The sequence below is a fragment of the Sebastes fasciatus genome, chromosome 21 (assembly GCF_043250625.1).
Source record: "Sebastes fasciatus isolate fSebFas1 chromosome 21, fSebFas1.pri, whole genome shotgun sequence".
In the NCBI taxonomy this organism is placed as follows: domain Eukaryota; kingdom Metazoa; phylum Chordata; class Actinopteri; order Perciformes; family Sebastidae; genus Sebastes; species Sebastes fasciatus.
The window spans coordinates 12332513-12359293 of NC_133815.1; the positions used below are offsets into that span (position 1 = coordinate 12332513).

Below are 26781 nucleotides of genomic sequence, written 5' to 3' on the forward strand. Positions count from 1 at the left end.
ATTTGTAATTTGTGATATTGGGCTATACAAATTAAATAGAATTGAAAAAAAGATATGCTTGCACAGCAAAATTTTGAATTTTTTTAAATGTTCCTTTTTGGTACATGCATGATAGTTAGCAGCGTACAGTATGAGGAGATGGGATACAGTAAATATGTAATAGGTTTGTATGTCTTTTGCATCATCCAAGGTCACTCCGTACATGGTGCCCCTATGCCTCTGTACGAGTGTGTTCATGTGTGCCAACAAGACGTCCGCTTTGTATTTCTGTCTGCAGGGGCTGACACATCGGATGATTGTTTTGTTAACTGCTGATGTGGTGTCGAGAGGCGGCTTCAGAAATAGAGGTGGCAGAGTGATTCAACGGAGCCACGCGAGCAGATGCCAGTGTTGCTAATTAATCATTTGCATGGGAGCCGTGACATCATCCCAGCACCTTCCTACAGTATGTGTGTATTTCAGATACAACTTCATATGCAGACCTTTTTTTTTTTTTTTTTAAATAAGCACTTTAGAAACAAATGGCTCCGTAAGTAGCACATACATAAAATGATTCATATTGCATATAGTCAGGGAAAATTAGCTTACAAAGCAAGTACATTTGTCCTTACCCAGTGGTGTAAGGTATGTTGATGCCTCCTAAATTGATGCTCTCGCAACCCACTATGAAGAGTGTGGAGAAGCAGAGCAGAGACACACCGCTGCAGATCATGGCCAGCTTGGCTGACTCTCTGGCGCCGAGCTTCAGCTTCTTGATGATGTAGCCCCCCAGCACGATGCCCACCCCGGCACTGGGTACAATGATCACACCTGGGAGAGAGATCAGGGAAAAGAAGAGAGGGTGAGAAGGGGGGAAAAAAACTTCAGAAGTGTTGAAAAATGGCACAGAAATAGAGCAGTTAATTTATGTCAAGAAAAAATGTTAACACTGAATAATTACTGTAAAGCATGACTGACTTAGTGCAATAAGCATCTGATCTACAGTGTTTAAATCAGGCGCACTAACATGAATAATGTGAACATGTCCTGCTTAATATGAAAGATTGTATGGTGTCTTGTTAGACACAGTTGCTTGAAAAAGAAACATCACTCTCAATGTGACTTCCCCCATTAAACCAAGAATAAATAAGTTCAAAGAAAAGTGGAAAAAAAGGGATCAGAATAGGTTTTGCTGTATCAATGTGACCAGGCTACACTGAGGGCTACCCGTGAGTCATTTCAGACTGTGGCTGCACAGAGCACGTGCTCTCTGTCCACTAGAGCTGGTCTAATTGACAGCATGAAGAAAAGGCAAAGCAGGCTGCTGGCAGGATGGACCGGGTGAAAAGTGTCACATCGTGCAGGAGTAAAGGCCCGGGGAGGCTGCACATGGCAGCCCTCGAGCCCAGCTACAGGCACTCGCGACAGGGTAACGAGCGAGATGGGGTCAGTCAGCGGGGGCGGAGGGTCGTCAAAGACAGAGGATCAGCAGAAAAGTGATCCAAGTACACAGAAATGTCATCTGGCTTCTCCCTTTCTGGATGTATTTGTGTGTTGCAGAGATAGAAAATGTGTCTCTTTGAGCACATTCAGTGAGAGCTAGGCAACAGACAGCTGTGGCATAACATTATCCTGTAAGTGCATGTTTATGCGCTAAAACCTTGTGCTTTCTGCAGGATTAAACATGTACACAGCCAAACCAGATATCATATCACAGTGACATATGGCACACAAACTATGCTGTGGAGGTATTAAATGCTACACGAATGATTTACACATATTTTATCTGGATTAACAGTCATTTGATAAATGCGTCCATGTCAGTGCTAAACTATTGTAGAGATCCTACATCAAAGAAGCCGTGAATCTCACGGAAAATCTTTGTGCTGCTTACAATTGTCAACTGTAGCTTGAAAAATGTCTTGGACACACAGAAGAAATAAGAGAAAAATAATAAGAATGGAAAATGCATATTTAAAAAGGAGCAGTGGGTGAGATTGAGAGAGGCACCAAAGTGGGAAAAAAAAGTCAGAGAGCAGCAACAGCAGCACGGGGGAAACTGCAGCTGAAGGAGGCGTGTGTGATATGTTACAGCGCTATTTCTGTAGCAACATCTAATGAGCATGTAGCAGTGGCGCCTCTTTAACCAGGCATGATACGCATTCTTCAAGGTGGTATCTCCATCATCTTATTTTGACACCTTTGGTTTCTACATTGCTGTTTTTATGGTTTACTTCCAACAGATAGCTTTGTCTTACTGAATGCCAAGCTATTATGTATTTTTTTTTATATATAATACCCTTCTTTGGAATATTGCTGCTTATTCTAGATACCTTATTATTATTGTATTAATTTCTAGCAAAGCACTGTTAGTATTGCTGGAATCATAAAATGCATCATTACATGTGTAGCGCAGAATCTTTCCCCAAAAAAGAAACTGACCAAATTCATTTTGGATGTAGAGTAGAGTTGGTTTTATTAAACTTGCATTAACTGATTATTTTTTAGCCACTTGGGAGCAGCGCAAACAAGCTGCCTATTATCACCTATTAAGTTGATACGGTGAGCTTGTTAGCATATTGTTGCTTATTTACTTGTTGGCATACTGTTGCTTATTTACGCAGCCAGCATATACCAAGCAACATTAGCATTCGTTTGAAGTCGTGTTTCTGGCTACTAATGAATGCAAGTCCAATATTCTTTCTTTTTTCTCTCTGCCAATTCCTGAGGGAAATATCTGACTCTTTAGCTGCTAAATGCTCCGCTATGTTTATGTCTCTAACTTCGTGTCTGTCTGCTTTCTGGAGTTGGTGCCGAGCAGCCGGGTATTGCACAGCACTACTTTTTGCTGATAACAGTTGCCTGCTGATTCTGAAATGAGATTGATAAGAAAGGAGAGTCTGAATCAAAACAGTCTTAAAACCAAAACAATAAGCTGAAAGACATTGCAAAGTAGAGAGGCTGAGAGGGACTACAGAGTTGGGCGATAATTCTCTGTGTGATGTTATCATGCCAACATGCATATATCTTTTATACATAATTAACTGTAAGAAGGAATTTAAATAAATAGCAAATCTGATTAAAAATCTGACCGCCAGGTAGTGATTGGTAGACGTTTTTACAGGATAACAGCAGCTACAGAAGACGGCTCTTTTCCAGTCCTTTTTCAGAGCTGGATCGCTGTCGGGGTGTAAAGACCATTTCAACCATGACCAAGACCAAGACAAGGCAGAGACTAAATGTAGTCGATTCCGAGATGAAACCGGTCTTGAGACCACTTTGTGAAGGTCTCTGTCTCGTCTCTCGAGTACTACAACACTGCTGTCTGGTATTCTGCTCATTCTTAAAAAACAATCCCTAACAATCACCAGGGAAATGTCACAGTTGGTCAGTCCATCTGTCTGCCTGAGGAAGTACTGTGCTCCTGTCAACAGGAGTGCCCTCTCCTCCTCCTCCTCCTAGCCAACCATCATCACATCCCAGCAGCTTGGCATCGTTTGGGTAGCCATGGCAACTGCACCGCCCGTTTGCCCTTACCCCTTGTATCCTGGCAACAGGCAGATGAGATGAGGCAATGGTATTGTGTATGTATATATGTGTGTGTGTGTGTGTTGTGTCTGTGCATCTAGAGATGACCATATGTTACCAGAATACTTGGACAACACACACCTTTTTATTTTCACAGGCATAATTGAGTTTTCAATCACTCTTGACACCAGATTCGTTGTCTATTATTACCACTGGTTTGGAGATGACTGAAGGATTTGTACATGCTACATATGTGGTCCACAAATTACAGACAGAGCAGATTGTGTGTTTGTGTGCGTGTGACCATGGTATGATGAATGTTTCTCCCGCAGTCAACAGAGACATGCGTGTTACAGTCAGGGGATGTAATGGAAGCTCATCCCTGAATGAAAGTCAGCAGTGACTCATAGCGCTGCCCCTCTGACTGTGAATCACCGTGTGCACATGGAGAGGTGAGAACAAATGTGAGCTTAAACTGGTACAGACTACAAACTGGTACATATAGTACGTGATGATGTATGATCTTGTCTAGGATCAGGAGAATAAACACAAAGAAAGCAACACAAAATGTAGAACAAACCATTTTTCACTGCAGTGAAAAACTTGTTTCGTAGAGACGGGTGTGTTTTCAAAATTAATTAGAGAGTAGATTTATGTAAATATCTTACATGCAGGTTTAAATCTTAAGTCTCAGAGTAATAATAATATTTGCTTCCCTGTAACCGTTGGATGCAACTCAATAAAGAAATGATATTATTTTTAAAAGTGCTGCAGACCAGGGTAATAAATTCTAATAACTATTTGCAGAGGAAAGTTTTGCCTCATTGATCTAATAGTTTGGTGTACTGCAGATCTTTTCAAGGACAGTTCAATTAACTGACAAAATAACTGCTTTATTACTGCATTATAGGTAAATAAACTAAATGTCTTCGATGGATTCTTGATTTTAAAATCACACTACATTACCAACATTGCAGTGACTGCAATGACTCACAAGACAACTCTGATGGAGTTAATGAAAAAGGATAAAACACTGAATGAATTAACAAAGACAGACACGCTGTACAAAGAAAGACTTACCGGTGTATATGCTGGCATTGGAGGCGGGGATACCGAACTGTGACTCAATAAACTTGGGGATAAGGTGATGAAGGCGGTGACGATGGCACACTCTGCCGTGTAGGAGAGGCTGACAAACAGGAAGGTCATGTTGCTGAGGATCCTCAGGGCTGCCTTGGGAAGGTCTGGGGAGGGATACAAGACAAGACGGAGCACTTCATTACTGTGGTGCTGCTGTAATTAACACACAATCAGTCTCTCAGTCACGCCCACACAAACTGAATGTGACAGAATCACCAGAATAAGAATCATTACTGGAAAGTTGTGATTGAGAAAAGGCTTCATCTGTAACCCAAATAAACATTATGTCATAATAGCCTTAGCTAATAATAGAGCAAAGCTAACACCATCTTTAAATGTCTCTTGAAACACACACATAAATTGACCCTCTCACATTCAACCATGTCTCATTACATCTGGATAAGTATCCTTGTTTCACGCAACACTGCAGGAACAAACAACAAGACATAAACACACAGATGCTCATTGTAGCCTGAAACCCTACGGAGCTTGATGAAACTCGTACAGCTACCGGCGAGTTTTGGCTGCACAATGCAAGTATGTGGATCATGTGCATCTCTGCTGAGAGCCCAATACAGACTGAGCTCCAGTCTGAATGCCGCCATCCTTGGTTCATCATAACAAGGGCAAACATGCCCTTTATGTCTGCCTGAGGGCAGTGTCCATATGATTTGGTTGACATGATGCAGAATGCCCTCTCATCCTGACACTCAAAAGTCATGTGGTCACACTGCAAGTACATAACTGTTACCAGGCAGAAGGGAACTTTCTCTATTGATCCCCAAAGATCAACCTCTGATGTCACTTTTCTCTCCAAATGCAGTGCAGGATCATTTTCCAAACAGGAGCTAATGGGGATTCAGTTTCTTACTCACAGCGAGGCAGATGTTCGCTGTCATGGCAACGCAAACGTTGAACGACTGTCCCCCAAACCATGACACCACCATGCTGTCCATACACCAACTCCATAAGGTGTCTGCTAACAGCCTTAAATTACCATTTTGATTCAAATTTTGACAGTTTTGTCAGCTTTTTGAAATGAAAGATGAGCAAAACCTGCAGGAAAAGTTAGGTCTTTTTTCCTTTTGGTACACTCCACAATATAAATTTGTGTGATTTTTAAATTGCACTGACTGAAGTTGGACTAGTATTTATTTGCACCTGTAAAATGTAAAAGCTGCAACACTTGAAATTATTATTCTCAGGAACCTTAAAGATTCCCTTTTGAAAGAATTTTTGTTTTACTGTTTTGAGTCTCTTGTTTTTAATGTAGAAACATGTCACAACATTGAGAGAGAAAACTACGTAGGTAGGTCAGGTAAGTTTTAAGGCTACTATGATGGTCATCTTGATTTGTTAAGTGTCTAGCTTCTTGCATTTAAAAAGTCTGTCTTAAATGCCCTTGCCAGAAAGACAAGGTTGCAGAAAACACTGTTCTCAGGGTCACTGGAACATACAAGCTCCTTCATCTCAGCGAGACTGAGGGCAAAAGATTTCAGGAGCATGTTTGACAGAATGGGGAGCTCCGCAATCCACAGGGACCTCAGATTCAAGCTGCTGCTTCTCTACATTAAAAAGAGAAAGCAGATGTAGTTTGGACACCTGATTAAAATGTTCTGAGGAAGACCCAGGACATGCTGCAAGGCCTCGAGCTGGAGCACAGTGCTGTTAAAGTGGATGTCTGCTTTGTTCTCTTGGTCGTCTTACATCCATGTCCATAATCCCAATGACAAAAAAAAGTGTTAGATTGACGTATCCAATTATTCATACTTCCTAAGAATGGTTTAAATAAAGGCCACAGATGAAGAGATTCATATTTTCAGTTCACAAAAATATTTTTTTTCACAGTAAGAGACAGGAAATCAAAAAGAGATTTTCTCTTTACTTTTTTCTGCAGTTGAAATCCAAAAAGGCCAGGACAGGTCCCTTCATCAAAAATAATCATTAGTAACTTAAAGAAGGGAGGTCACTTATGTGCACGCAAAGTTTCTTTATCCAAATGAATTTTAACTTTGGGGAGCTGATCGCTGTGGGATGATATGTGGGAGAGGATGACAACCGAAGGAAGCATTTAATAGAGCCTTTTAAACTAAAATATTAGTCAGGTTTTTAGATTTTATCATTTTACCTCAGTCTCTCTGTGCAGTCTTTTTCTCCATCTCTGTCTCTGTGAGTGTGTGTGGTCTGTCAAGGGCCACATTTGATAACAAAAGTCAGAACATTTGGCCGGGGACAGCTCGTCTAACTGAGCACATAACTGGCATTTCCAACTTGGTCCTTTGTGTGTTTTAAGCCCTCGGCTGAGGGCAAATATTATGACTTATCATAGGGGCTTTTTCTGTCTCATGCGCTTCACAAACACAGAAAAAAGAAAGAACAAAAGAAAAAGGAAGGAAGTATGTAAAGTGGATTATTATTGCTTTTTAGTAGGGAGGTTATTATGAGGCTGGCCAGCCTAATTGGGTGGCACGGTGCCTTGATTTGGGGATAGCCGTCTCAGCACTAATTCAACTAATCTTGTTGTAGGTGGGGAAATGTCAGCATCTGTCAGTGTTATCTCAGATCAAAAGGTAAGAAAAGAATAGTGACGCTAATTATTTCATTCCTGTAGAGCTGGGCTGTAATCTTGTCTGGGTGGGGGACAGATGGCGAGGTCCTGTTGATGTCTACAGCAGCTGCTCTCTCAATCAGGCAGACCACTGACTCGCAATAGTTGCCACACTTGCTACTTTGTTGTGAGAATTTATTTGATGACTTGGTCAAACTGTTTCTCCTCCATCTGCTTTTGCAACACATTTCTCTTTGCGAGGAGACAGGTGATAGAAGCATATTATTTGTGATATCTGTAAATGCACTGTAGCTCATGCAAGTGATGTTTCAAACCATGAAGCTAGTAAAGTCTAAGCGGTGGATCTGATGTAAGGACAAATGCTTAAATACAAGGGTGTGCATGACTCGTCCACAGTCTCGAACAACATAGAATCATTTTGAGCCTTAATTTGAGTTTTTATAAATCTGAAATCTGAGCATTTAAATGTGAAAACAGGCCACTTTCATCCAAATTTGGTCTCATATCCAGATTGTATCTAGATATGATTTAAGATTACATTTAACCTGACATTTACACCTGGTATTGATATGCGTCTCCAGTATCCACGCTGAGATCGCTCTGTCTGAAAGGGCTGAGAAAAAGCCTCCGGAGGCTGCATTACAAGCGGGCTTGCAGCCGGTCACTGACAGAGAGGGGGTGCGTAATGCACGGACACATCAGCCTCAAAACGCCACAACCTAGGGGGAGAGGGCCCCCAAATATAACTTTGAGGTATGTCTACACTTGTACACACAGAGGGATAAGGAGGGGAGACACCGAGCACAGACAGAATAGCGGCAGTGATCTCTTTGGTCACGGCGGTTCAGCGACCTCTGAAAAACTGAAACTTAACTACAAGTAGCAAACACACTTTGAAAACTAACTAAAACTGAAATTAAATTAAAAAGCATACGAAAATTCTAAACTATTATTGTCGGAGCTCGGGCCCTAACAACGTTGGTCTAGAGTCACATCTCATTTGAAAGTAATTGTTGAAACTACTTTTGTAAAATATCACTTTTCGTTAGTGTATCTGTATTTTAAATGCTGTCAGGCTATTGAAATATGACTGTGATAAACAGTTTGTGGCTGCAGTTATTCATTTATACAAACTAAAATTCCATGAAATGCAAGGGGTCCAAGAAATGTTAAGAATTGCTTGCTAACAGCAGCTGACCGAGGTCTGGGAACATTCCATAATCAAAAGTGCGTCCCTGACGTGCATTACAGAAAACAGTCAGTGTTAGCATTTTTCAGTGTTTGCTGATGATCTGAAGGGAAAAATGATGCAATGCTTGGTGAAAACAGCCACTTCAGTGCAGCATATCTTTCACAGAAAGTGCTGAATTTGTGCTATAGACAAACGCACACACACCTCAATAGAAGGACACGCACAGCACTATAATACATTACAGATCCAAACATTGAAGTGCCTGCGTCTGCAAAATTGGGCATAGTTTGCACAACAGCCCAAAACATCCTGCTGGGACAAGTTAAACAGCGGGAGAGCTGCCACTGGTCTAAAGAAGTTATAATGCATTCATGGTTACAGAATGTGTTATCTGCTCTCTGAGACAAAATCCTGTCTGGACTGCTCTGGGGAATGCACATAACCATGAATCTAAAGTACGACTACACACCCATTTAAATAAATATTAGTATTCACTTTAGTTATTTTGCATGTAATAAAGAGTGTGAGAGCAAACAAGTACAGTTTTGCTCTGCTGCCGAGACTGTCTACTCTTCCTGTGTGTGGAAACGTGACTGAGTTCCCCTGAGAGCTAATTTAGGAGAGAGGCAGAGAGAGAGCTGTCTGACTGAGAGAAAAATAATCAGACAAGAGGAAGCTGGGAAACACTGGAGGAGAATACAGCTTAACTAAGGGGCTCTCCCAGAGAAAACCAGGAGATCCCTGGTATATCTAGCTCAGAGAAGACATTAAAAATGCTCTATATGTTTATATTCGAGTTGAAGAATGCATAATGTCAAAAACCTACCGTCCTTAATTTAAAATCATTGTTTCCAAGCTTAACAGCAAGAGCGCAATTATCTATGACCTTCAGCCATGTTTACCGTTAATCTACTAAAGTATATAGAACCCAATGTCCAGTAAATTGCCGATGTTTACAGTGTATTCTTGCTTCATTAGTCAACTGTGTGGACAGCCTCATCCATCACAAATCAATAACATCTTTAAAAGGAGATCTCAATGGAGCTTCCACTGTTAGATAAAATGACTAATCCTGGCCATTGATTGGATTATGGGCCATTTGTACATCAATAGCTCACAGTTCCTTTATGTAAGGTACTTGTAACACCCCCGGAGGTAGAAAAAGTCTGTTCCTCACCTTTGATGTCCTTTCCAAAGCCCATGGAGGAGGTGACGTTCTGGTCTTTGCTACTGGACTTTTCCTTCATCACATCGTCGTCGCTGGACACGTCGCCGGGTGAGCCGATCTTTTTCTTCTTCCTCTTTTTGTGGCGTGGGGGCAGCTTTTTGGGGAAGGCAAACATAGGGAAGATGACCAGAAGCATGGCGACGGAACACAAGAGAAAGCCGCTCCACCTGACAGGAAGAAACAACAGATGGGTTGTAAAGAAAACAGATTTATCATCGCACACGGAACGCGCACAAGGGCTTGGGCAGTCATACAGATGCACATGCATATTTATTTACCAGTTTCCAACAAAGCGCGGGTCACTCTGATCGATGTTGACGACAGTTTTGGGGTCGACGTAGAAACCGATGAGGACGCCTCCCAGCAGGTAGCCAGCTGCAGGTCCCAGGGCTCCCATCACGTACATGACGGCTGGAAGAGACACAGATGGGACCGATCAGAAACTTCCATCAAATACTCTTTTTAACTGCTTTCCTAACTGGATATACTATAAATATTTGGAACATTTTGATGATCATGATGCCAAAATTAACTCCCATTATTGAAACAGACAACACTTTGTTTTAGAGCAAGTTTTTTCCACTTTCTTCATTAATGCTCTAAATGACCCCCGGTTAACTGTGACTGTTTAAATCAGGCCTGTAGGAGCTGTTCATTACCCCTGACGCATCGTCCACCACATTCAGAACACCTGCACTGAGATCAGTGGGAACTTTCCGCCAGCCCTGAGGTCATTTCTCACAGCTTTTGAAGCGTCTGTAACAACCGACCTGAAAGCTCCAGAGGTCTCGCATTGACCTGAGGGCACGCCTGCAGCTCTCCCACTCCAGCAAACCTCAGAGCGAGTGGGGGCAAAACATTAACCCTCGGGGGCTCTCAGACCCTTTCTGAGGTGAGCCAATCACACTTTGTCACTTTGCCGCAGGAAGGGAAAAACTCATTAAAGTTAGATAACCTTAGTTGGACAAGTGGAAAAACCTCCTGTGGACATCCAGCAGAGACGAGAGTCAAAGCCATTTACTAGCTGTAATCAGGGGGCAGACTTTCTATAATTACACCTGGAACATTGCTGCTAGCCTTCAGGGTGTGAGAGTGTGTGTTTGTGTGAATGAGGGGAAGGATTAGCTCTTTATGATGGTTGTGTGTGTGTGTGCATATGCATTAACCCTCCGACACCTGCAGGATTGCTGGCGATCCCGACCACTTTTACTGTCCTTCAGAGGCAGGAAGGGAAGGAGGCTAAATAACGCTCCAAAGTTAGGCTACATTTTGGCGAGGAAAAACTGGCATGGTCATATTCAAAGGGGTCCCTTGACTTCTGACCTCAAGATGCATGAATGAAAATAGGTTCTATGGGTACCCACGAGTCTCCCCTTTACAGACGTGCCCACTTTATGATAATCACATGCAGTTTAGGGCAAAAACCATGCAGTTTTTTGAATGCAGTAAAAATGTGTTATTTTTGCCTATTCTAAAAATGATGTGTTTGAATATTTCTGCATACTGGCGTCCCTAAACAGTCTTGGAATTACATAAATTGGGTATCACTGTAAATCTGAGACTCTTGTGGATCCAATGAGCCCAATTGTATTCATGTGTGATGATGTTAGTCCTTATAGTAGCTATATGACAGTGAGACCATTTTTTTTAAACTTGACCTCACTGTATAAAATGACGTGTTGTAACCTCTAGGATAATCACAGCCTCATGAAACTTTACAGCCACAAACTAGAGACTATGGCATTCAGAGGATTGATGGCTTTCCTAGTTAGATTGACAATAATGGGGTTTCTGAGCAGTTTCCAGAACAGAAGTACAGCCGAAAAATGTAATTCTTGCAGAAATCTCCAAATGGCAAAAGTTTTTGAAACCAAATCCACAGCATGGATTTTTCTATGGTGTTCCTCCAGGTCTTAATGTGGTGTTTTTGATAATTTTTATCAATTCTCAAGTGGTAAAAAACAGTTAAATTTAGCACCAAATCTGTAACAAATCCAAAACCCAGAAAATGTTTCTGTGAATGACAGAATTCTCACCAACAAGTACATTTCGCAGTTATATACAAGTTTTCACTGGCAAGATGGCTACAAGCGACATGCTTTTGTTGCTCCTCTCATACACATGTGCACACATGTTGAAGTGTGTTTGTGAATGAATCTGTGTTTAGAAGTAGGTGTGCTGTGTGTATCTATACTAACACTCAAATGTCTTATCTCCCCCCACCGAAACCAGAGGAATGCCTCATCTCTGCCAGATTACATAACAAATGCATAACAAACTACAAACACACACACTTCTCCATCAAGTTTGTTTTTGACAGAATGGAAGCTCAAAAGCCCTGCCAACATTTGCATATGGCATCCCTACAACCCAGGAGGCTTGCATCTTTCACCACCCTCATATTTTCATTCAAACAGTTAGTTCACTCCTATAGTGCGGTTCCAACAATGTCCCAAAGCCCAAATCCTTATCTACACTTAATTAAATCATGGCTTCTTTAAACAAAACTATTGAGAAAGAGAGGAAAATATTGCTTAAAGAACAAAGGGCCCTTCAACAAATCCTCTTATCAGCCTAAAGCAGACACACACGCTTACACACATGAACACAGAATGCAAGACAACAATGGTTAATTCCCTTGGCTCCAAGGACTCTGGTGATCGGTCTTTTTTTACACAAGTTTCTACGCCCATAAAGTATGTGAGTGTATACATTTCTAAAAATAAATAAGGTCTGTGGCAGTTTCATTCCTATAAATCGAGCAGACATGAATCACTTCTAAGCACCTGAAGAAGATTTCCGTCCCCCTCTTTCTCTCTCTGTCCCTCGCATATCATATTTCATCTTTGTAACTCCTTTCACTGCACCATTTCTCATATCCTGCTGGCTGAGAGAGTCAATTCACCGCGGCAGTCAAACTATTACACAATGTAAATGGAGAAATTACCCACCAGAGAGAATAAACAATTAATTATAGTTGGCAAGGACGGCAAGAGGTCTTATCTTATTATCTCAATCTTGAAATTAAAAACGTCTCACAAATCCTGAGCTAGTGAATCACACTTTTGGGGTAAACGGCAAAATAATTTCTATCTATAAAGCGCAGAACATAGTGTGCAATAGAAAGGCTGAGGGTGAGTCACTCTGAATGGTTGGTACACATCATTTTATAGTACAGAGGGTTTCAGATTCAAATCTCCTGCCTCTTGATTGAGCTTCAGACCAGTCCGACTCTTCAAAAATAAAGTTACAAATGTAAATCTGAAGATGATCCAGTAGTTTTGAGCTGCTTAATAATGGAAACATGAATGGACACGACGGTATGAATCAGTTGAGGGAGTCAGCTCTCGCTTTAAACCTAACAGGAAGCCTGAATATAATTAAACGCCACATAAAGAAAAGCCTGAATGAATCACTCATCACCTCACCTTGCGGATTGCTGACCCTTCCTGTGCCCCAAATATAACACACCATCATTTAAACACACTCTGGCTTCAACCAGACACACCGGGTGCACCCAGCCGTTCACTCGTCAGGCAAAGGTTGAGCGCCAAGTATGGTCCTTTGGTTGCCCTCCAATCTCCATCATCCCCTCTCCCGGCACCCAGGCGGGGACGGCCATATTTTACCCTCCTTGGGGGATTGTGTAAGCGCCTGTCTCGCCACTCCATCTATCACGTTAACAGTGTTCTGCCCGATTGGAGGACGAAGGGGGTCATAAACCGTGCCTGACTTCGTCGCCCTACCCTGCCCGCTTGGCACCGAGCCGTGATATTCAGGGATGAAGGGATTGGAGGGCTGCGGCCGGGCTGAAGGGCGGCCAGGGCAGAGCCATCGGATTGAGGAATATGCTGGCACAGCAGCAGCGCTCCATCACACACAAATACATGCCGTGGTGATGGCAGACGTCAGTGGAGCACAGGGGGTGCATGCCAATGTGGAACGCATGGCACGCCACAGGCTCACTCAACTCAATTACACAATAGACCTTTACCAGCAGCACGTGAAGGACAATACATTAGAGGCTTCATATGGCTTTCTACACGTGCCGAGGTAATGGATTACGAGCTCTCCATTGCGGTTATTGGCTTTTCACTCTTATGTTATACATAGTCAGCATCTAAACCATCTACGTGACCATCCAGCGTGACTTTCAATATGTTTGTGCTGACTTTGTTATTTGCGTTAGACATGCATGAAAGGATACATATTGAGGATGAAGTCACAGAGCGTGCAAACTAACATGTTACAAGCAGAATCCAATATCAGGAACGAGCTATTATTGTTTATTGCACAGGCCTAGAGAAAAAAGCCAAATACACGCACACAAGCATTGAAAAGAACTCATTAAGAAGCAACAAAGCATACTCGGTGACTTTAACGTCAACGAAGGTCACTCCCTCCCTGCATATTAAATACACACATGAATGCTTAAACTGTGCATGCACGTGGACATGTGACAGGGGAGGTGCAAGGGCATCAAGGGTAAGAGTGGAGGAGGGATTAGGTTAGAGACTTTTATGGTGCATCGTTGACCCCAATTTAGTGTTTCAGCTCTAGTGTTCGTGATGGATGGACTCAGCGGTGTCAGGAAGAGGAAGAGGAGATTTACTCGACAATAATCTGGAAAGAGAAAGGCAATATAGTGGGATATAGAAAGAAATAAAAACTGATAAACTGAGAGGAAAGTGGCAGGGAGAGAAAGCGGAGACAAAGGCAAACAGTTGAGGCAGGAAGAAACAGAATAACGTCTGAGGGAGGGGGAGAGCATGGATGATGGAACATAAAGAAACAGAGGGAGAGGAAAGGAGAGGAGCTGGGCTGCAGTCTGTGGTGACTGATCCTGCTGTGTAACAGAGTGATAAAGCTTGCTCAGCAACATCCCTCTCATATCTAACCTTCAGGGACCAGCGCTGCTCTGTTGTCTCCACTATGCCTCCTCCTACACACTCCGTAAGAGCTCTGCTTCTCCTGACTCTGTCTGTATTCATGAGCTGCACTGACTCATTCAGAGCTTGTAGGAATGAATGAGGGTGAAACAGAAAGAAGAATGGCAACAGAAGCGTGAATTAGAGGCATGATTACAGGAAGGTAAATGCCCATGTGGCTGTTGTATTGTATCTTAATGTGCTTCTGTTATTTTGCAATCCTTTGTAGCTGTCTAGGGCTGCAACTAATGACTTCACATTCATTCCATTTTACACTTTTGATTGTTGTAAAATGTCAGAAAATAGAGAAATGCTTGTCACAATTTTCCACAGCGTGTCTTCAGATTGATTGTTTGCCCAATGAATAGTCCAAACCTCAGATATTTAACTTACAATTATATAAAACAGAAAAACAGCATTTAAAAAGCATTTCTGTTCAATTATAAAGATACTGTGTAACATCTGGTGACATCTAGCAGTGAGATTGCAGATTGCAACCTCTCCCATGTGCCAAGCGTGTAGGAGAACTATGATGGCCAAGGTGAAAACGCGAATGGCCCTATCTAGAGCTGTTGTAAGAGTAACATAGGTCATTTGGAGAAAAGCAGAGCCAGCGTGTAAATTGTATGTATGTGGGAAGTGAGTGGTGAAGCAAGAGAGAGAGCGTGGCGGCGAATGCGTGCAGAGGAGCAGAAGACAGAGAGCTAGTTTAGCTTTGAGAATATCAAGTGAATGTACAGTGGAAGTTGCAGTTTGTGCAGAAATAAATGCACCCAACAGAGGGTTCCCGGCGGCTGGGTGGAGTGATGGGAGTTAACGCTGGAGCAAGTAACGTTATCGACTCCGGTCCAAGCAGGAAAAGTTAACACAGTGGTTTGTCCATTCTAGGCTACTGTAGAAACATGGCGGCCGGCTCTGAAGAGAGGACCCGCTCCGTATGTAGATATAAACGTCTCATTCTAAGGTAACAAAAACACAACGACTCTTATTTCCAGGTGATTATACACTAAAGAAAACATACTTATATTACATTTTTGCCAATAAATCCCCCTAATTGTTACACACTTGTCAATTAAAGACTTAAATGGTTGATCAATGATCAACTTTATAGTTAAGTGATATTCATTACAGAAGACGAGATTTTACAACAGGCAACTTCCCTTCCCTGAAAGATTACAACTTCTGCAAGAAATGCAAGGAATTCTGGGATACACGGCACCGTGCTGCTTCCATCGTTGCCTTGGCTGGGAATGGAATTTCAGGCATAACAATAAAATGGTGTCTGCAATGCTCTCCCCATCCCCCCCATCTTCCCAACCTCTCCTGACCTTCTGTTCTCCTCACCCCTCACCCTTGAGACGGCGCCAGAGCGGCAGAGGATGAAGGAAGAGAACGCAGGGCAACCGGACCTGATGAGAAAGCACATTGCACCTAATGAAGCAGCTCCCCGGTGGCCAAACTCATTAACACAGATTAATGATTTGATTTAATTACGTGGGCAAAATAAAAGGACGGGACTTTCACTGCCTTGTCAGAACACAGCGGGGTTAAAAGGTTGAGGCGCCAATTCACAGAATAGAAGAACCATCAGTGTCAGACTGCACTTTTATCACAACTGCAAGTCCAGACAAGCCGAAATGGAACTGAGCACAATGTATGCGTTTATGTTTACGTGCAGGCCATGTGCAGTAAGTCATTTGTTTTCAGATTTACTTCCCTCTTGTCACTTTCCTGCAATAAAGGCAGCAGAGGTATGAGCCTGGCTCTGTAATCCCTCTCCGCTCTCTGGCTGGAAACTTAGTTCCAATGAATTATGTAGCGCTCCACCTGGCTATTAGCCTACAAAGCTCAGTCAGCCTCCAAACAAGCCTGGGAATGGCTGGCAGACAGCAACACAACGACCTTGGATTTGTATTCAATGCGTAACGCCGGAGCTGTCGAATCTCTAAAAGATACAATCGTCTTGGCATTACTCAAGAGCCGTGTCATGTTGATTTATGTAGCATTATGCATCACACATTACCTATTCACTCTGACGTGCATAATCGATTTCCACACCTGCTGTGTGACAGAGAGAAATCTAAATGAGCTATTCCGCTTCATTTAATAACATCTTCTTTATGGGATACGTCAGCACAAACTTCAGAATTCCGATAGACTGCACTGTACAGTCCAGCTCAATGCCTAAAGCTGTTTGGAAAGCTGCAGGTGACGGCCGTATGATGGATGATCTATGCGGCTGCTGCTGTTTGAAAGAGAACTAAAAGAGAGGAACAGCGCTCTATGTATCCCTGTGTTACGGGGATCAATTCAGTCATGTGACCTTCCCCCCCGAAAGACAAGAGGAGGAAAAAGACAATGAAATAGGGGAATGACTGCATTGTCATGGCAACTTGCTGACATAGCAGTGTCTTCTTACAAGTCCTAACCTTACAGTTTTACCCAGAGGGCATGCACCGGGACTGTGGCCTCTCGCACACACACATACGGACACACGCAGGGCAGTGGGACAAATTGCGTTAATATGCATTTGTTATCTAGATGATACCCATACATAACCAGAATGTAACCTTGCATATCAAATTGCAGGTTTCTGTACAGAGTGTCTCCAAGCGCACCTGCTATTTTGGTTCATGTATGTGCAGCAGCACAAAGTGCATAAAGGGCAGGATGAAGAGGAATACAGATCAGAGGGTGCTGTGATTAAAAAATAGACTCTGAGCCAGTCACTGGTCTCATAGCTCTGAAATCACAGTGACGCACGACAACAGCTCAACAAATTAAAAAGCGCTTCTTCAGGAAATCATTTTTTTCCCTGGATGGTGCAGAGCGGCACGACGTGAACACACAACACCATAACTCTGCAGCCAGACGCAGATGGTGTGAGTTTTTTAACAGCAAAATTAGATAGAAAATTATCTTAAAAAATAGTTTGGAGAAGCAGTTATATAACTGCATAAATCTGATGCCATTTCAGTCATAATTATACTGTATTTCAGGTTGTAAATTAAATTGTCACATCATATCTTCAAATGTGATACAGCAGCTTTTGCATAATAATGCATTTCAAAAATAAAACATGAACAGCTGATATGTATTTTTTTTAAAGTGGGATCGAAAGGATGAATGAGCTCCGGTAATCCGATGTCTTTTGCATAAACGGGCAGTAATAGCCGACCAATCTGTAGAGGTGTGTGCTGTCATTCAGTAGCAGCCTCGTGACATTTGCATGTGATTTAATGAAGGTAAATGCGGTGGACGGCCGTGCATAATGGCACTGCGCTCTGGCAAATACGACGCTGCATTTTATCAACTTACCGGTCGTGCTGCTTTCAAATATCTGCAGCGATTAAATGAACTGAAGGAGAAGCTTTTCATTCAGTATAAAGCAGCTGTGTAACCAGCACTCATGCTTTCAACCCATTCAAATTCTCATTCATAGCCTTGGGAGAGGAGTTGTCTTTGCAAGATTGTGCTCCTGCATTAAGCATCAGGTGAATAATGGAAAAAAAGGTCTATATGGGTACTTGTACAAGTGCTTCCTATAGAATAAGAACAGTCAGGGAGGGAATGAGATGGAAATCAAGAGAGGATGTGAACAGAAAAAAAGCCAGGAGAAGTTTCAGCAGCGGTAGGTAGTAGAGATGGCGGAAATTAAAGAGAATGAAGTGTGATAGAAAAAAAAAACTGTCGCAGTTTCCATCAAGTCAGATTAAATCAACAAAAACCCAACTACACTCACTAATTCAACCAGCCATTGGCACACAAGCTCACATAAAAGGCAATTTGAACAACCACACCAGCACATATTGTACAAAAATATGCACAGACTGATGGGAACTAGACAAAAGCTGTTCGGCCACACAGCTCCAATACCGCACAAACAGGTCAAGAAGCTATTTTCTGCCATGTGTTAAACCGGCAGATATTGTCTCTCTGATAATAACATGCCGATTTAGCTTTGCAGTGGCACACCAGTTGGTTCAGCCCCACCAGTCTGTTTGGGCACCCAAACAGAGCACAGCCTCAGCAGGCATATCAATATGCCACTGCATGCGTGTGCAAACAGTTTGATCTTGACACACTGAAAAAGGCAATGTCTGTTCTATTCTGGAAAACCCTGATTTCCTTGAACTGTAAATTGTTTTAAAATGGTCTAAAATTATGACATTTAATTGCATTTCAGGGTTGAATAATATTATATAGCATGGTAATTTTGGTTAACCCTTCAACACTAAGATATTTTTAAAAATGGACTATATTTGAAGGCGTGGGATGACTTGGACATAATATTTTCAAGTATTTATTGCACTGTTGGACCACCAGACTAGGGGTGGGGGAAAAACAATTGATACAGCATACTATCGCGATACTTTGCGTGACAATATTGTATTAATACACGGACGTCATTTATTATATAAACTATCAACCTCCTAAATATCCGGCCCGGCTGTTATTCTATATTTCAGAGGTTGTAGCAGGCTCAGTCTTAAAGCTAGAGTGAAGATACTGGTATCATATTAAACCTAAGGAATCCATTGGTACAAACCATGTCATGGTAGCTTGTCGGGAAGAACGATAAATAACGCTCCAAATGTATGCAAAATGTTGGTGAGGAAAAACTGGATTGGCCATTTTCAAAGGTGTCCCTTGACCTCTCACCGCAAGATATGTGAATGAAAACTCTGAGATGAAAACTGTAACTTATTAGATAAAACAGATGTTGACAAACTGCATAATTTGCAGTTGAAATATATAAAGTCATAATAAGATCGTATCGTGACTTAAGTATTGTGATGATATCGTATCGTGGTACATCTGGTAATTCCCACCCCTTTACCAGACGGCTTTGAAAGTAGGGAGACAAGATTTAAGGTTTTAATTGTATGCTATACCATCCATTCAAATTACAATGCCTGAAAAGATGAGAATCTATTCTACATATATATAACCTGTTCATATTCATATAACATTTAATAGTGCTAGCTGTCAATGAAAGTTCTACACAGTGCTGGCGCCCCACTGGCAGAACAGTGGGAGGTAAAAGGATGAGATAATTATGAAACGTAGGCAGGATGTGGTGAATATTTGAATGGCTCATAAAGTACACTAAAGGACTTTGATCCTGGCGTGCAGGGAGTACAGACTGGTACAGACAAAGAGTCAAGACTTAACGTCTAAGAACCATACGAACTGCAACATCAAAGCCTTTCTGACTTGGAAATCTGCGTTCAGGCCACCCATCAGGCTTTTGTACTGCTTTACCCCGAGGTATTAATGTTATAAGTCCCTTAAGCAAAAGACATGACTGATCACAAGGACTTGCTCAGCATCTTAAGTCTGATTTCCCCTTCCCTTCCCCCTCTTATTCTTCTGTACCGTAAACTATGACCCAGTGACCTCGTCTCTCACCCTGATGTGATGAGGGGCATGATTGATGGTGTAGGGGTGAGACACACAATAAGGGCAGGCCAGGATCCAATTCATAAATCTACTGTACATGCTCCACAGGAGGAATTTTGTCACGCCTTTTGAAAGAAAAGTCAGACATTGTGTCCTCTCTTTTGTCATTGTTTATACCAAAGCTCCTCACTGCAGGATAGTAAAGTAAAGATTGTAGCAGTGACGCTCAGTTTCTAGCATGCAAGGCTTTCCTGAGGAACCCCAGTGCAACTTCAGTGTGTGTCACAGGGGTCACGGATCCCAACTCTAGCACCACATGACCATTTTCTGCTGATACGGATGCTGGCGTAAGGCTTCTGGACCTGCACTGACAGCAAAAGACCACAAATCTGCTGCTGCTGTTTTCCAGCAGTATCCACTTGAGGGGCCGAGGGCTGGGGGGAGTACAGTTGAATGCAAAGAAATCTAAATGTCGCAAAAATCAAGTGGGAACATTGCAATGGAAGGAGAACCCAGTCAGCAATACACATCAGGTCAGTCCTCAGCTGCTCACTCTTCTGTGCTGCATTAAAACGTGCGAGTGGGCCTCTAAATCCATCACTGTCAGATGGACAATCCCTCTGGTTGGGACAAAAGATTTAGGGCGCTTTCACAAGCCAGCAGTGGGCAGTTGTGAACGCAGTAATTATACTCTGGTGCGGACCAAAACAACCGGTCCAAGACCGCTTGCGAGAGATGTCTCGGGCCATTTCCAAGCGAACCAAAACGCAGGCTGCCTGTGTGGGCATTTGTAAGATGGACACAGGTAAACAACGTTTATAGGAATTTGGGCGCACAGTAGATCAGTGCAAAGTGAAAAAAACGTAGCAATATATCCAAGTCCGTGATTCCCAGCACATTAGTGGCAGCTCTCGAGATGAAAAAGATAACTTTGCTCCTTCGTACACGCCCCAAAACCATGTTTTTATTTGGTCTGCTTGAATTTGTGCACCGTGAAATCGAACCAGACTAAATAGAAAAAAAAACAAAGTATAAATTTCCATCTGATTTGGACTAGCCAAGCGCATAATGGCGTGTGAAAGCACCCTTAAAGTCTCAGTTTAAAGAATGCTTTTGGAATAAAATTTGATCAAGTGGGAGTTCATTTTAAAAACTCGTGACTATATGACTTATGTGTCTCAATTGTTGTTTTGTATATTTTCTGATCAATACTGTTGATCAATTCCATTTTATTTTATAGCATGGGGCTGGACCCGCTAAACCAAGGCTATTCATCATTCTCATTGAAAGTCTATTGTAAGACAAACCTGATAAATCCTGTGGCAAACAGCACTCTACACACTTGTTATTTTATAACCATGAACAACTGAAGATTGTTGATGTGAGTGAGTGACGACTCACTTTTGATTTTACCGTCATATTAAATTCTGCTGCCGAAAAGGTATTTTTGTGAATGCTGTGCACAAAGCAATCCTACTTCGATGTCAGTCAAGAGGAAAAAAGTTCTCACCATCAATGCCAGCGTTATTAAAGTGTTATTTATTAGGCAGCTGGAAATCTATTTCACTCTCTCTTCCTCACAATCTCCCCTTGTGACAAGCCAATCAAACCAACACAGCTCTCTTTAACTGGCTTACTGATGGGATGTCATTCAAAGACAGACGGAGCCTAATTCCTTTGTGCCACCTCCCCTTCATATGACTTCACTTTCTAATATTTCTCAGAAGTCTTTCACACACTGCCACATTGAGTAAATCCTTTTGCTCTCTACTTAATTGTCTAATCCATCATCTTTTGTGGATTTTCCTTCTAATCCATTTTCCTCTGTGACTTTTACTCCCCTTCCTTTTACAGAATTTTAGCAAATACACATTTTTTAGTTTATCCTTGACTAATTGCTTCTAATGGATGATTGAAAAGGCAGTTTCAAGCAATTTCCCGCAATGAAAGCTCCTCTTTAGACAAGTTCAGGTCAGTGTGTACCTCGCAAATATACAAACATGATGCACAGGCAGGGCAAACAGGCTGGTACAGAGAGTCCGCTGTTGAGCTTGCTATTTTTCCCCCACTCTCTGGCCGAGCTGTTAAATCAACAAATTGCTATTCTAGGTTAGGATTAGTCATCAGATTTGTGAGATTAAGGGTACAAACAATCATGGTTTATGAAGGTATTTCTGGGTGAAAATTGACCATGCTTCAAACAGTTTGTGTCATTGTAGGAAGGAAGACTATGCATTTACATCCATCAGTTGACACACATATGAAGTTATTATGCTTCATTATCAACTTCTGATCGAAACTGTATGTCATCCAGCCAATCTGAGGGGACCCTTACATTACAAAGGGCTCAACAATGAGGATTGCCCGCTTGCCCGGGTCAAGTAAAATGCCACATCGGCCGGCCATATAAACCTAGTAACTCACTTGCTCGATCAAAGAATTAAACAGTGTTTTTTCTGGAGCTAATGATGGAAGTAGCTAAGAAGTGAGCCATCTCACTACCTTCTCATCTCTGTTGAGAGTTGCACATGCGCAGTACTGATCGGGCACTCGTGAGGAAATAGCAGCGGGTAAAGACAAAGTTTATGAGCTGAAGTGCAAGCAAGCATTTCAATCATCCTGGAAACAGGAGTTTATTTGGTAGGCCTTAAGAGGATGTGGGCGAAACTCCTTAGATAAATATTAAACATGGCAATTAACTTTGGTCTTTGTTGTTATTTGGTAACCGCTAATAAATAAAAAACAATTGGTATAGGGGCAAGTCAAAATTGACTTTGGGTAAGTCGATTTCTGACCCAGTTAACTGACCTGGCAAGTGAAAAAAAACAATGTTGAACCCTGATTACCTTGCCAAAACAAGCATATACACACACACACACACACACACATATATACATACACTGGTGGAGTGCTCCCAAATGTGGCGTCAAACACACCACGTCTGTCACCACTCTGTGTGTTTGTCTGTGCATACATAATGTTCCAGCATTTGAGAGGGTGGCAGATAATCTTTCAGCTGACGAGGGGCCATGAATGGGGCATCTGGGGTGGGGGGTATAACCACATTATATGATGCCTGTGAGTGAGTGTGTGTGTGAATCCAATAGAGAGTAGTGAGTACGGGGCTTTGGTGTTAGTTTGCCACAAGCTTGCACCTGCAGCTTTTCAGCCTCTCTCATTGACAGACATGGCACAGCAATCTGGTCCATGGTGCTAAAGAAGCGGCGCCCGCCTCATCTGCCAGCCAGAGCCAAGAATTTGGCAGATTCATCCTCGGTCCAAATCCTGCATCAGCTTTTCCTCCAAGAGGAAAATAGAAAGAATGAATGCTGGTTCCAACTCATTTCCACAGTCTACATTAGCTCAAGCCTTCAAGAAACCATATCAGAGATATCAAGGCATATTCTTAATCATATTTACCACTGCTCTTTATGTCTGCGTGTGTTTTGTGAATCGGTGTCCTGTGTGAGCTCCATTCCCTTGGCAACAGTGAGAAAATTGGATTTACTGGTATCTTGAAGGATAAAAAGCTATAAGAATATTAATAGCTGAGCTTATGCGATCTTAACCATGAATCTGGAATACTTTGATTAGTATTCGTATGAATATAATTACTGTGGCAGAACACGCAGCAGATGGAGTGACTACATGGCACAGCCCTGCTTTCATTCACATCGTTTGGTGTTAATGCAGGTAAGAAAGGAACTCTGTGCACTGTTCTGCAGCAGAGGTGCCTCCTACACACTGTGACAGAAGTGTATGAAGCAAGTCTTGACGTTGATGGGTCAGACTTCTCTGCAGTCTCTTCACACAGGCACAGATGTTCAAATGCCACTGCACGCTTGCAGGAAAACCAGTGCAACACAAAACCCTGCCTCCTGCAAACACTTGTGCTCAACAACCCCCCAGAGCCCCAAACCTCACCCACCCCCAACTGCAGGTGCACACACACACACACACACACACCCTGCCAGCTATAAACAGCTGCTCTCTCACCATTCACACCCCTCAACGCTCTACCAACAACTAGGCCCCCCAAAATGTAAAACACACAGCTACATGAACAAAAGCCTCACACAAATTTGCATTAAACAAGCACAGGCTTTGGAAAATTATTATAAACTATCCAGCTATTAAAATAATCCTGCTGTGCACTTTAAATGAACTTTTCTCCCAAACTTCCCACAACAATAAGCAAACTCGGTCAGCTAACATCAGTGGACAATCTTGTCAAAACACTGTCTCTCCGATGAGCTATATCACGCTTACATGTTAGCCTATTAGCCCGAGTTACATAATGCGCAACCAGCTTAACGCTACATTTAGTGGCATAACAGAGCTTGGCAGGGCCGCCGTGACAGACAGAAGAATGTGCACAGTGAAATTCGCCCCGGTCTGTACGCCTGTCAGGCTTCATTTTTTGGTCTCAGTGCATTACTTTTCAGTATGTGTCGGAGTGTGCACGTGTATGTGAGATCGGAAAACGTTTAGTGCCATCCATCTCCCTCATAGTGTGCTCCTGTCCCTCCAGGAAGCTTAACACAAATGGGTCTGCTATGTGCAGCTAGTACACTAGAATAACAGCTGAAGGTCAGAAGGGGACAACAAAAAGGTCCATGCAAAAAGGACACCCAGTGTATAAAAATGTCAATGAATGAAAGACATTTTATAAATGTTTTCCATTTTCTCACCAATGTTGCTCAATCTGTTTGGATGTCCATGTGGAGGCCAGTATTTGTTGACATTCTCCTCATATGTGTGAACAATAGCACATTTTTTTCCCAAACTCCACAGCTTTTTTTGCTCAAAATGTTCCTACACTTATGTAAAAGCTATTAACACTTCTCCCTCCAGCAGCCCTTCCTCCCTCGTTCTCCATCCTTGCAGCACAGGGGTCAAGGAGAACAATGGCCAGTCCACTGCTCTGAGGGAATGACACTAGAATGAAGGAAGATTTTTTTTCATCTCTGTAGCAAAACAACACTCCCAACAACACCCTAAAGGCTGAATCAACTTGAAGGGCGGACTGAGCTGAGCAGATAAGATGCACAAGAGGCATGGAGGGGAATGTAATTCAGCTTGACGTGAATGTACAGGCTGTCTCTGTTCAGTATATGCAACTATTTGATCCAGAGAGCATTGACGCAGGTCAGATATGTCCAATCGCACCGTAGCTCAGTCAGTTTCTGCCATTTTAAGGTTCCAGTGCTTGATAGAAACAGTGCCCTCTGTTCTGATCGCCATCGCAGGACATACTGTACCCCCGGCAACAGATAAACATCTGGTAATTATTGACAACAACTCATTTCCTGACTGGACACAACAGGCAAAGGAAGGGCATGTTTCTCTTCACAACGCTGATTGGTTTAATCAGAGAAAATACACAGAGAGGCTGAAGGTTTTTTGAGTGCTTTCAGCCAGTAGAGATGAAACGGCAAAGGACATCTCAAGTGGAGTGGCCTCTTGTTTTTATGTTACAGGCCATAAAACACTTAGAAAAGGATGTGACAGCTCAGGGGAGATAAAGCAATATTAAAGCCATCCATCTAGACTGAAAATATAAAATGAGAAAAAAAAGGACGCTATTTGCAAGAACAGATGTCACATTAAGATATGTTATAAATTAGAGGTTTCATTTGTGAATGAGGTACTGTAATTTGTCCAAATTGACGGACGCGGTTCAGGTAATCATGTAATCCCCGGCCCCAAGACACTCAATTAGGATTCGTGGCTTCGTGGGTGGAGGAGGAAGTGTCTACGGTCCTGAGCTTTTTCTAGTTACTGTAGAACATCTGGTCAAAAACATAAACCACTCAAACAGTCTTCAATCACACTGAAAATCTGAATTATATTTTATTTCCCAAGCAGATTTCTAACATGTAAATGTCCAAAAAACGCATGAGAAGTAACAATCCCCTACAGTGTTTCTATGCAGTGACAATTAAACCACCCCAAAAGCTATTTTGGGGCATTATTTCATTTTAACGCGAGCCAACAACAGCCAAGGATCAAGGATTTGGTGGAACAACATGGACCAAAGAGCCAGCTAAAACAAAGAAAAATGTCCATTTCTTTCCTGCATAGCTGGAAACAAAAGGTTTCTCAGCGTTCCTGCGATCACAAAAACCTCTTGTGGCATTTCCCCAGGAACCTTCCCACACTGTCAAAACAACCCGGCCACAACACTGAAAAATGGCCAGAAGCCATCGGCCAATAAGGCTGAGCGATGACTGCACTACAGTTGTTGCGGTGAAGACCGTAGCCTCTGGAAACAAATGGACTCCCACACTTGCCTGAACGTACTCTGCCTTATTCCATCACTCCTACTCTTCCTGATTAAAGTCAAAATTGTCTGTAAGGAGTGCAGGTTTGTGAAAAGAAAAACAACAGTAAAAGATTTCTAAGCACAGACAGAGCCTCAGAGGGGTCAGCGGTTCACAGGGGAGTCATAGTAGTAGTGGTCAGAGCTTGCAGCCCTGCAGTCTGCAGCTAAAAAGGTCGCCTGCTGCTGAGTAACCCTGAGGGCCTGTGTGGCCAACAGGACTGAAGGGAAAGGGGGGTGATATTTAAAACCTCCTTGAGGATAAGCCAAGGGGACAGTGATGAAACAGCCTTCTTTCTATATGTGTGCCAGCCTCTGACGGGGCCAAACGTGTACCCTAACCGATCGTGAAATGTGATCTGTCAGCCTGGCGGGGCAGAGGGAGCAACGGGGAGAAGGCAGCTTCTCTGGGGACTTGTGTATGTGTGCACAATCTGCATTTGCTTTGGCTGCTAGTCAGAACAAGACACACAGTTTAATGAAATTGAGTGA

At 42.5% G+C, this 26781-nt stretch overlaps 1 protein-coding gene across 1 annotated transcript in view; it reads right to left on the bottom strand.

Moving 5' to 3' along the window:
• The window catches only part of slco5a1 (solute carrier organic anion transporter family member 5A1), a 41659-nt gene that overhangs the window by 8200 nt on the left and 6678 nt on the right, over positions 1-26781 (bottom strand). Inside the window, 5 exon segments of the mRNA XM_074621616.1 lie at positions 612-810; positions 4588-4650; positions 4653-4751; positions 9586-9803; positions 9915-10047. Of these exon segments, the coding sequence (XP_074477717.1) occupies positions 612-810; positions 4588-4650; positions 4653-4751; positions 9586-9803; positions 9915-10047 (712 nt within the window).